At 39.8% G+C, this 12,631-nt stretch overlaps 1 protein-coding gene across 1 annotated transcript in view; it reads right to left on the bottom strand.

Annotated features, from left to right (window-relative positions):
* FREM3 (FRAS1 related extracellular matrix 3) overlaps positions 1-12,631 on the bottom strand; it is a gene marked incomplete at both ends in the record, with an annotated part of 65,179 nt that overhangs the window by 6,445 nt on the left and 46,103 nt on the right. Inside the window, 2 exons of the mRNA XM_081304712.1 lie at positions 5,185-5,436; positions 12,062-12,187. Of these exons, the coding sequence (XP_081160838.1) occupies positions 5,185-5,436; positions 12,062-12,187 (378 nt within the window). The remainder of the gene's footprint in view (positions 1-5,184; positions 5,437-12,061; positions 12,188-12,631) is intronic.

Raw genomic sequence — 12,631 nt, 5'->3', positions numbered from 1 at the left:
AAGCAGAGAAACAGAGAGTAGAGAGCAGAGAATTTTGGAAAAACAAGCAGCCCCGGTGTCAAATACAGCACGCACATCCAGGAAGATAGCAGTGTGCAAGTGGACAGTGGCGATCAGCAGCAAAAGAATCAAGATGCACCTTAGGACATGGTCAGCCGCATGGTGTGAATTGTAGAGCCCAGTGAAAACTCTACTCAAAGGCCCGTTTGATCAACACTGTCTGTTTTTATGCCAGTACTGTACTGTTTGACCACTGTGGCTTTGTGAAGCATTTTGAAATCAGAAAGCATGATAGCTTTGCTCTTCTTTCTCAATTGTTTTGGCCATTTGTGGTCTTTTGTGGATCCATGAATCTTATAATTGTTTTTTCTATTTCTGTTAAAAACACCATTGAGATTTTGATAGGGATTACATGGGATCTGTAGTATGGGCATTTTTTTTTATTTTTTATTTTTAAATTTTGAGACAGGGTATCACTAAGTTGTTAAGGCTGGCCTTGAACATGCAATCCTCCTGCCTCAGCCTCCTAAATCACTGGGATTACAAGCATGTGCCACCATATATGGCAGTATGGGCATTTTAATTAGTCTGTAATATCTTTCCATGTGTTTTTATCTTTTTAAATTTCTTTCCGATGACTGTAATTTTCTATGTGCTAGTCTTTCAATTCCTAAGTTTATTCCCAAGTATTTATTCATGTTAAAGTTGTTTTTCTAATTCCCTTTTTAGATAATTCATTGTTGGCATAAAGCAATACTATTGGTTTTTATATATTAATAGGTAGACTGCCATTTTACATTTATTAGTCTAACAACTTTTCCTATTCTCTTTTTATCTCCTCTTTCTTCTTTTGTTTTGTTTGTTTAGAGTTTTCTCTATAGAAGATCCAGGGGCGATTTTTCTTTGTTATTTCTAATTTGGATGACTTTTATTTATTTTTTTTTTATTGCCTAATTTCTCTGCTTAGGACTTCCAGGATGATCTTGAGTAGAAGTAGAGGGGTTGCACCCTTGTCTTCATCCTGATCTTACAGGAAAATCTTTCAGTTTTTCACTGTTGAATATGATATTAGCTGTGGGCATTTCATATATGCTCTTTTTCACATTGAGGTAATTTCCCTCTATTATTTGCTAAGGATTTTTTTCTTAATCATGAATTAGTGATGAATTTTATACAATGAACTTTTGTTTTTGCATCTATTGAGACAGTCATGACTTTTCTTCTTCATTCTGTTAATGAAGTGTATCCTTTTAATTGATTTTCAGTGTTGAACCATCCTTGCACTCCAGGGATCAATTCCACTTGGACATAGTGTCTGGTCCTTCTTGGCTGGTGAATTCAGCTTGTTAGCATTTTGTTGATAGTGTTAGCATCAGTGTTCATCAGGGATATTTGTCCTAGTTGTTTTCTCTTGCAGTGTCTTTGGCTTTGTAATCAGGGTATTGCTGGCTTCATAAATGAATTTGGAAATGTTCCATCCTTTTGAATTTTTTGGAAGGGTTTGAGAAGCATTGACAGTAATTCTTTAAATGTTTGGTAGAATTTATCAGTGAAGCTATCTGGTTCTGGGCTTTTCTTTGTTAGGAAGCTTAATTAATGATTCAGTCTCTTACTAGTTATAGGTCTGCTTGGACACTCTTTTTTTTTCATGATTCAGTCTTGGTGTGTTATTATGTTTCTAGGAATTTATCCATCTCTTCTAGGTTACCCAGTTTATTGAACTATAATTAATTTGTTGGTGTCATAGTATCTTATGATATTTATTTCCATGGCATCAGCTATAACAGCTACTCTTTCATCTGATTTATGTGTTTGAGTTTTCTCTTTTTATCTTAGTCTAGATAAGGGGTTGTCACTTTTTTATCTTTTCAAAGAATCAATTTTTTCATTAATTTTTTTCTATTGTTTTTCTCCTTTCAATTAAATTTGTTTCTGCTTGATCTTTATTTCTATCATTTTGTAAACTTTCAGCTTAGTTTTTTCTCTTTTTTTTTCTCATTCTTTGAGATGCAAAGTAGTTTGGGATCTTTCCTTTTTTTAGTGGCAAGTATTTTTGGTTGTAAACTTCCCTCTTAGCATTACTTTTGCTGTATCCTATAAGTTTCGGTATGTTGTATTTTGCTCCCATTTGTCTCAAAGTATTTTTCAATTTCTGTTTGATTTTTTTTTCTTTGCTCCATTGGGGTTTTCAAAAGTGAACTTTTAAATTTACACATGTTTATGAATTTTCCAATTTTATTATTTTTATTTTTGGTATAAGGGATTGAACCTAGGTAAGCTTAATGAATGAGCCCGATTCTTAGTCCTTTTTATTTTTTATTCAGAGACAGGGTCTTGCTAAGTTACTCAGCTCCTTGCTAAGTTGCTAATCATGGGTTTTGAACCCATGATCCTCCTGCCTCAGCCTCCAGAGTTGTTGGAATTAAAGGTGTGCACCCCCTGCACCAGGTTCCAATTTTCTTTCTGGTTTTGATTTCTAGTTTCTTTCCTCTGTGGTGGGAAAAGATATTTGGCATGTTTTCAACCTCCTAAAATTTGCTAAAACTTGTGGTGTCTACTCTTTAACTGAATCTACTCTTTCCGGGAGAGTATTCTGCATGGGTTTCACTATTACTGCTGTTGGGTGGAATGCTTGGTCCATTTGGTCTGTAGTGTTGCTTGGGTTCCCTGTTGGTTTCTCTCTGGTTGTTTCCTCTTTATTGACAGTAGAGTGTTGATGTCTCCCACTACTATTGTGTGGCTATTTTCCCTTTCAGTTCTTTCAATGTTCTCTTAATACATTTCTGTTCTCTGATGGTGAGTGCATATATAATTATTATAACTACCTGGTGAAATGATCCTTTTATCATCATATAATGCCCTTCTGGTCTGTTGGGTCAGTTTCTAACTAAGGGGTTTTTATTTTGCCTTATTTAAGTACAGCCTCCACTGCCATTTTTTTCATGACCATTTATATGGAATATCTGTTGCCTTCCATTACTTTCAGGTTATGTGAGTCCTTCAGTCACTGTTTTTTTTTGGGGGGAGGCGGGAGGGGCATACTGGGGATTGAACTCAGGGGCACTCAACCACTGAACCACATCCCCAGCCCTGTTTTGTATTTTATTTACAGATGGGGTCTCACTGTGTTGCTTAGGGCCTCACCCTGAGGCTGGTTTTGAACTTGCCATCCTCCTGCCTCAGCCTCCGAGCTTCTGGGATTATAGGTGTGCACCACCACACCAGCCAGCCACTGTCTTCTAATTAAGGAATTTAATCCATTTGCATTTAAAGTAATTATTGATAGGAAAAAATGTAATATTGTCTAACAGATTTTGTTGCTGCTGTTGTGCTGGGAATTGAACTTAGGGCCTCAGAATCCTAGGTAAGTGCACTACCGCTGAGCTATACCCCTGTCCCCTGCCTGTTATTAATTGTTTTCTATTTGTCTTCTTGTTCTTTTTTCCTTCGTTTTGTCTTTTAATGTATTCTTTTTTTTTTTTTTTTTTGCATGGGTATGCTTTGATTCCTCTCTCTCTCTCTCTCTTAACTTCTATGGTTACCATGAGATTCGCATAAGATATTTTATGATTATCACAGTTTGTCTTAAGCTGGTAACAAATTAATTTCAATTGCATGCAAAAACTCCACACTTTGACTTTTCCCCATACTTTATGGAATGGATGTCACAATTTATGTCTATGAAAATTATATTCATTATTGTATTTTAGTTGTAATTATTTTTAATATTTCAGTCTCTTAATCTTTATTCTAGACTTAGAAATGATTTACCCACTACCATTACAAAATTATAATAGTACATTATTCTGTATTGCTATATGTTTATCTTTACTAACAAATCTTGGACACTGGGCAGTTATTTGCCCCAGTAGAGATGGGTATCTTGGTCAGATAGCACTGCTAATACCTCACACCTGTTACTCAATCATCTGTTTACACAGTGGCTATCCAGGTAGAGCCTTCTTTGAAGAGAGAATGAAGGACTCTGATTTTTAGTTCTCTTTGACATTGGTTGTTCACTGTAATTTATAATTTGGCATTTGTCCTCACACATCCATCTCCTAGGGGTCTGTATCTTGTCTCTAGGCTGGCTGTCGAAATGGAGTTTTGGACCTCTGACCTTGACAGGTCACGGATTGGCAGACTAAACAGCAAACAAAAAATTATTTTTAACCTCACTCATATTTACCTCTGTTCTATGGTTGTTTTAAAATTTTTTTTCAAGCAGGAATTGTCCTATAGTACATGATAAATTTGTCATACCCGTTTTGAGAGTCTATATGCTGTTTAAACTCTACCCAGGCTGTTTCTCTGGGCATAGCTCTCAGTTTTATGGGAGGTGTGGGACTATAGAAAAAGCACTCACATTAGTTTTGGATCTCTGGTAGCAGGCTGGTTTAATCCTGACTAGATCTGAGCACAGCACCCCACAGCCTTTCAAATCCAGGCAGAGGCTTGGTTAAGAGATGAAGCCACTAATCTGAGATAAATAATAAAATAGTCTCATCTTGGCCATCTAGAGTACCATTTCCTTTAAAAAATGCTCCCTATAGAAATGGAAATAGAAACCTAGAGTGTTAATACTGGGCTTGATACTTCTTATCACATCAGGGAGGGAAGGGCTGGTGCTGAGGAATGAAGAGCTCCTCTCTTCTCTGGCTGAATTTCAGCTGGGCTCCCCAGGGACAGGAGCCAAACTTCCTGCCAGAGAGCCCTGGGAAGAGAGGGTCCAGATGCCTACATATGGAGCTCCTCTATAGCACAAATAATCCCTGTGCCATTTGAAGCCTCTCATGCACTGACTGTTGTCATAGAGGATCCCCATGCTGTGAAAGCGAGTGCCTTTGTGGGGCTGTCTTGGTTGGGAACATAGATTCTTGACTCAGGTCCACTTCTTGACTTCCTTCCAAGTCTTGGGTCACCTTCTTGACCTGTATTCACTCTTTTTTTTTTTCCTCTTAAAAATAAAGTCATATACAAATATTTAATCTTTCTGTGTTGCTATTTTGCTGTAGATATTGGTGATGTCTACCAATTTGAAAAGATACCACTTTTGGAGAAAGAAGAACATCAAACATTCCTTTAAAAGATAAAATGAAGTTAGATTTGCCTTTAAACTGTTGAAAGAATACATGAGCAGGAGGCAGCTACAGCCAAGAGTAGGGAAGCGGGAAACGGACTTACCATCCTCAGCATCAGCCAGGATGATCACCTTGGTGGTGGGGAATTTGGATCCCAGCTGCCCTCCCACAGGGAGGCTCAGTGAAACACTGAAGGATTCCTCCTCTTCATAGAGGGAGTCATCGATGATGAGAACCCGGCAGCTCTTCTCCGTCTCATCTTTGTCAAAGAGGAGGATGCTGGTGTGGTCTTCTGGTAGTGAGATGTAGTCAGAGAAAGATAAGGCCATGGGCGGAATCATGCCTGTGGCAGAACCTACAGGAATGTTAGAAGGAGCAGGGAAGGTGAGGAGAATTCCAAATGGGGATTCCTTATTGGTTCCTCAAACTATTTCTAGATGATAGCTCTCTGAATTACAAGGCACGCATCTCTTCCAGTCACCAATGTTAATGTTGTGATTAGAAAGCTTTCAGAATAGACTCTGGTATTTTGGCATGATCCAGATTTACTGTTCTTTCAATAGGGTGTATTGAGTAGGGTTGGTTTAGATTAAGGGCTAAATGAACTGAAGGATCGTAGGCTGTCAGAGCTGGCTTAGCTCAAATCTCTCGTTATAGATGGAAAAACTAAAGGGCAGAGAAATAAAACTAGAAAATCCATAGCAAGATAATGGTACAGAATTTCTTCTGCCTCTACACTGTCCAAGACATGGCTCTGAGGACTAGGAACATAATCTAATTTTTCACTCCGACTAGAGTTCCTTGTATGACACCATAACATAGCCACAAAGCTACTTGTTAGTTTACCAGGCATGCAGGACTGATTGGGAGATTTCAGTTTAGGTCCACAATACTTTAAGTTTTATTATAACAACTTACTTATATTAAGATTTATCAATGTCAATACACCATTTACAAGTTGTAAATGGACACAGTGTCTTTCTTTCTTTATTTTTATGAAGTGCTGAGGATTGAACCCAGTGTCGCCCATGTGCTAGGCAAGTGCTCTCCCACTGACCTACAACCCCAGCCCCCTTGATGAGTTTTGATAAGTACATAAGATCACTACCAAAATAATAATGTGGGACATTTTTATCTACCCATAAAAGTTGACTTGTAGCCTCTATAGTCCATCTCCCTCCTTGCCTCCCAGCCCTCAAAAACCACAGATCTGCTTTGTGTCACCCTAGGTTTATTTATTTATTTATTTATTTATTTATTATTTTTTTAAAAAAATATTTTTTTTAGTTGTAGTTGGACACAATGCCTTTATTTTATTTATTGTTATGTGGTGCTGAGGATCGAACCCAGCGCTTCGAATGTACTAGGAGAGCCCTCTACTGCTAAGCCACAACCCTAGCCCCAAGATTTATTTCCCTTTATGAGAATGTCACACAAGTGGAACACACAGTACTTCTGTAGTCTTTGGTGGCCAGATTCTTTCATTTAGCACCTCACTTTGAGATTCACTCATGTATCATGACTTCCTTCTCTTTTACTGTGGACTCCTCTTCCTACAGTTTGTTGACTCATCTACGAGCTGATAATGGGTTTTTTCTCATTCTTAGCTGTTTGGAACAGCACTGCTATGAATATTCTAGTATTGGTCTTGGAGTGGGTATGTGATTTCATTTCTCTGTAGTAAGGACTCAGGAGTGGGATTTCTAGGATTTAGTGCATTTCTGTATTATGAACAGCAAACCAGTTTTAGAGCTAAAAGAGTGAAAATCAGCCATCGTAATTGAAGTGATTTAGTGCAATATTTTAGATAAGTGATATCTGAAAAGTCTAAATATTTCCCACCATAACTTTCCTTAATAAAAAGCAATGGGAATATGGCAGGAAGATTCTGGAAAGGATACTCTGGTCTTGTAAGGGCCTTTCTTGTTTGTGGTATGGTACGTGGGCAAATGCAAGACACTGTCAGTGCCTGATGTCTTCTAAACATGAATAGGAGTTGGTATCTATGGCTGTATGCTGCATGGGAGGAGGACAGCTTGCTAAACAGTAGTCTCCAAAATGACATCAGAGGCTTTGTTCAAAGGGGCACCGACTTACAAAATGTTTCAGAACGATATTAAAAAAACCAAACCAGATTTTAGAAGAATCAGAAAGTCACCTATTGATTGTTTCATTAGTGTGGGAACATATAAAAAGTTTTAATCTGGAGAACTGAAGAAAATAAAACCTGTTTACTAGGGCTGGGGCAGAAACTGTGATTAATGTCCGGCTCAGGGGACTCTCACTGGGAGGTAGGTTGGCTAATTTTCAATGTGGTTCTGGGGCCTTGAAACCTTATTCTTTCTATCTCCCCCTAAAAACCTGTGCCTCCAAGAGTTCTCTGAGCTCCTCAGCCAGGAGAGGCTGGTTCTTGGGATGGCAAAGGTGAGCATTATGGCTAAGTGACAGAGATAGGCACTTTTCCACTAGAAGGGAATGGGGACAAGTGCCAGCCACATAGGAAGGCAGGTGGGGTGAGTCACTCCAGGACACACACACTCACACACACACACACACACACACAGACACACACAGACATACACACACAGGGAAAAAAAGGTTTTAAGTCTTACAACCTATGATTAATAGTAATCATTTGGAATATTTTTTAAAAGAGTTAGATGTTTACACGGGAGGACTTTATGTTGGAGAATATACGTTCTTACTGTGCCTAGTCATCAAGCAGGTGACATAAAAAAAGATGCCTGTCAGAAGCAGCATGCTTAGCTCCTCAAGATGAATACCCAAAGCAGATATACACTAGGCTCACGTAGTAGTCAATAATGCCTTTACAAAATTAAATAAAATGATTAAATCTCTTTGTCAATATCTGACCCCTTCCTCCTAGGAGTCCAGAAAATTTATTTTGGGAAACCATTTGATCAGTTACATTCTATGGTCAAGAACACAGAGTACTGGCATTTATTTAAGTTTAAAAATTTTTCTATTTTATTGGTAGCAAATTAAAAAATCCCCAGAGTGGAGATAAAATTCTTCCGTGATTGGAGGGAAGCGGAGGAATAAGGGGTGAGGAGGGCAGCTGGGGGAGGCGGGCTGCACAGCATGGGGGCTTCCATCCAGAAGACATTCTGTGACTTCTGTTCCCAGCCTTTGGCCAGTGAGTACCCTGCAATACTCTCACACAACAAAACAACTAGAAAAAATTATACTGGCTTTTCTGTGCTCCCAGGAAGCAAGGAAAATCACCTAGGGCCAACAACAAAAACAAAAAAACCCCAACGTCCCAAAACCTGAGCCTGATAATCTAGAGCAGGATCTCTCAAAGATAAACTGGTCTCCTCCCTTGAGCAGGTGGAACACCAGCATAGCAGGGGGTGCCTGGGCCTCATCTGGGTAGCTCAAGGAGCTGTTGTGGAGTGGTTGATGATTCCTGGGGACCTGGGGCTGCAGGAGGGTTTCTAAGTGTTGCCCTGTCGATTCTGGAAGAAGCAATCACATCCTTCTCAGAAAAAAACGTCTTCAAGAGAAGCCCCACAGAACTTCCACAGCTTTTGATCACATACAGGTGAGAAGATCTTAAACATATAAAAATGTCCTTGCTACAAAGATGACTTTTAGACTAAGGACAACTTCTTTGTTGGGTGTGTGTGTGTGTGTGTGTATGCGCGAGCTAGGGATTGAACCCAGGGCCTTGTGCATGCTAGGCAAGCACTCTACCAACTAAGCTATATCGCCAGCCCCTGGACAACTTCTTAATAGCAACATTGGAAGCCAGAACAGAGTGGAGTAATGAGTTCAAAACACTGGGAGAAGATTACTACCGTCCTAGAAGTTCAAAGATGGGGTTGAGATAAAGTTGTATTGTGATAAGTAGAAAACTGAGTTTATCTCCAGCAGACCTACAGAAAAGAAACTTTTAAATGACATTGTTCATACTTCAGAAAAAAAGAAAATGGTTCCCCAGGACCCTATGAGATGCAAGGCATGACTTCTGTTATCTAAAAGCACACTCATTGGGGCTGGGATTGTGGCTCAGAGGTAGAGCGCTCGCCTAACATGGGCAGGACCCGGGTTCGATCCTCAGCACCACATCTACACCTAATAAAATAAATATTTAAAAAAAATAAAAGCACACTCATAACCAAATAAATCAACATATCACATGTTTAAGAGGCAGAAGAGGGCATGTTTTTTTTTGCCTGGATATGCTTGGAACCCTCTCTGAATAACCTGCTTCCCATCTCCTTCTTAGCACGCCTAAGAGAAAAAGTGCATGTACTGCCAACATCATGTACATTTTAGCAATTCTCAGTTTTAACCTGATTTTACTCCATTTGGGAATTGAAAAGTGAAGAAGAGGAAAGTGAGGTGGGGTGAAGTACTCCTTGTGGGCTCCTTCCTTCCCCAGCTGGCTGCCCAGGGATCCCAGGGAGAACGCACCCAGCTCTTGTAGAAAACACTTTCTTCTCTCTGGGCTTCAAGCTGGGCAGCTTGATACCATGACACAGTCTCTATCTACAACCAGAGGGTCTCCCAGATGTGACTGGGAGAAATGAGGTGGTAAACAGCCTATTTGGTGGATCACGGGAGATTGCTGAACTGCTGGTGTCCACTTGGGCAGTGGCTTCCTCCTCCCACCCCCTGACCACATGGCAGGGCCACATCCACATTTAGCTTCTCATGGGATTCCTCTGTAGGACCCAACTTGCCAACAGGTCTCTAGGGGTGAAGGTGGCATTCCCAGAAAACTCTGAGCACAGCAGGCACCCAACTCACACTTTTTGACACCTGAGCTTTGACCTGGGATTCCCCAGGTCAAACTTGCAGTGAAAAACCACAAGAATTTAACAGGGTCAGGGGCCCTTCCTGGAGAACTCACCACGGTGTGTATGGTAGTACCCTGACACGTTTTGTGGAATTATGAGAGACTGATAATTGTGAATCTCATATTGCCTGTCATTGTGACATTGTCTTTACCTCCAGCCTGTGGGTAGGTACTTCACCCTCTCAGAGGATGGAAGTACAATTTGGTGATTTAAGCCTCTTTGGAAATCTTGTTAAATAAATGTTTAACAATTATGTCATGAAAAAAATACTCTTGAGCTGTATTAATGATTGAATGGAGAGCAAGCTCATGCTTTGCTTGTTATTAATAATGCATAGCTACCACACATGGCTATAGGTAATTGAAAAAGGAAACAAAGATTTTTGTTTCTTGTTTCTTGTTTTTTTTTTTTTTTTTGCTTAGCTTTGATAGGCACTCAAGACCCTACCACTAAAGTTTCTGTCTGCCCAGACATAACCTGTACTTGCTACTTGATGGAAATATCCCTCATTAGTACTCTCAGACCATGACACGGGGGGGGGGGGGGGGGGTTAGTATTAAAAAAAGAATGTGGGGGAGAAAGAAGAGCTACAAGAATTATTTCTCCAATATTGCTTTTTCAGTAAGAGCATCAATCTCGAGACTGAATATATGAGCAGACAATAGCTATACTGTTGATAAAGGCAGACACCCACACACAGTCTGCAGCAATGATCCCAGAAGCCAAGACACAGTTGTTAGCAATCAGCCCCAAATAGTCAGGCCCTAATAATTGTCAGCCTCCATGATCTTCGTTCCTCTCCTAACAGGCCTAAGGGAAGAAAGCCAGATATGTTCTTACAAACCATGTAGCAAGCCCTGCTTCTTCTGAGCCTGCCTTCCCCTGTGTCAACAGCTGCCAGTCAGGGCTTGACTGATACCCTCTATTTTTTCTGCTATAAAAACTTCTCATTCTTGTGCCTTTGAGTCTCTGCCAAATGCAAGTGACAGTGGCTGACTCATCTTGTTCTAGCAAGCTCTGAATAAATAGCCCTTTTTATGGTTTAGATGCGAGGTATCCCCCAAAAGCTCACATGTGAGACAATGCAAGAAGATTCAGAGGAGAAATAATTGGGTTATGAGAAAGCCTTAACCTAATCAGTGAATTAATCACCTGATGGGATTAATCACTTGAGTGGTAACTGGAGGCAGGTGGGGTGTGGCTGGAGGAGCTGGGTCATTAGGGTGTGGCTTTGGGGTCTATATTTGTATCTGGTGAGTGGCATCTCTCTTTCTGCTTCCTGATCATCATGTGAGCCATTTGCCTCTGCCACACTCTTCCTCCATGATGTTCAGCCTCACCTTGAGCCCAGAGGAATGGAGCCAGCTGTCCATGAATTGAAACCTCTGAAACTATGAGCCCCTAAATAAACTTTTCTTTCCCTAAAATTGTTCTGGTCAAATCTTTTAGTCACAGCAGGGAAAAGGCAGACTAAAACACCTTTCTTGTTCTCATTTGGATGGTCTTCATTTATTTCCACATTTTTTATTTATTGTAGTTACAAATAAGTTAGAGACTAAGAGCTTAAGAGGGTAGGGTATTGGTGGCTAAATTCTGACTGTATAGAAGTCAGAAAGAATGGAAGCTTATTTTGGGATGGGAGGACACCTGGTCCCAAGGTTGTAAGCATGCATTTGTAGATGTAAAATGGGAAGGGAAGAGACTGTATTCAGTCTCTTTACTTTTTTGAGACTGTATTCAGTCTCTTTACTTTTATGGCTCATTTAGAAGACTCTTTTTACAGTGTTGTCCACAGGCAATTCAGACTATTATAAATACAAATTTTTCTTATTTATATTTTCACCATCAGTTATATTTTCACCAACAGTTTTCATATACAGTGTCTCATTTGATTCTCACAAAATTTTGTGAGATAGTAGAAAGAGTTGTTTTCATCCCAATTTTGAGACAATTCATCTGACTGAGAGCAGTTCTGAGCAGCCAAGACTCCTGTGCTGGTCAGCAAGGGAGGTTAGCCGCAGCTCTGGACGACGAGTAGCCCAGGGGTCGGCACCTTGCCCTCTGCTTCATCGCCACCTGCACAACTCCAGGGCCACCACAGTCTCATTCCAATAACCTACTTCCTGCCTCCAAGATCCCCATGGAGCCTCCTACCTTGATGAGTTGAGCAAATGACCCTTAGTTCCTGGCTTGCATCTCCAGACCTTCTCACGGGAATCAGGAGCTCCCCGGTGCTCTCCTGTATTTTATATTCTGCCTCAGGAATATAGACTGTTGATTCTAGAAAAGATGACAGAAGATGTTTCAACAGGGTTTAAATCGGGTCGGTGATATTTTAACACATCTGAGCAGAAATACACGTAGTCTTTGACCCCTGCATTTTCCAACATGATCAACAGTATTAAATATTGTGAGAGTAGGAAGTATTATTCATTATTAAGTGCTCTTAGAAAAGCAGTGAAATTGGATTTATGAGACTCCTTATAAAAGGCTAAAAATATTTTTCAGAGGCTTTTTTAAAATGGAAAGGAAAATCCTGCTGCAATTTATTTTTAGGTAAAATTTTAGATCTCCTAAATAGAGATCTAATATTGTTGCCTTTGCTTTACTTTTATGGCTCATTTAAAAATATGTTTTTAACAATCAGGTAATCTAATTCATTAACGAAGAGAAATACCTTTATGCAGTATTCTGTAAATACCTTATTTAAAATTTATTGAAAAG

Source organism: Spermophilus citellus (genome assembly GCF_964194105.1).
Source record: "Spermophilus citellus genome assembly, chromosome: 8".
Classification (NCBI taxonomy): Eukaryota; Metazoa; Chordata; class Mammalia; order Rodentia; family Sciuridae; genus Spermophilus; species Spermophilus citellus.
This window is presented reverse-complemented; position numbering and strand designations above follow the sequence as displayed.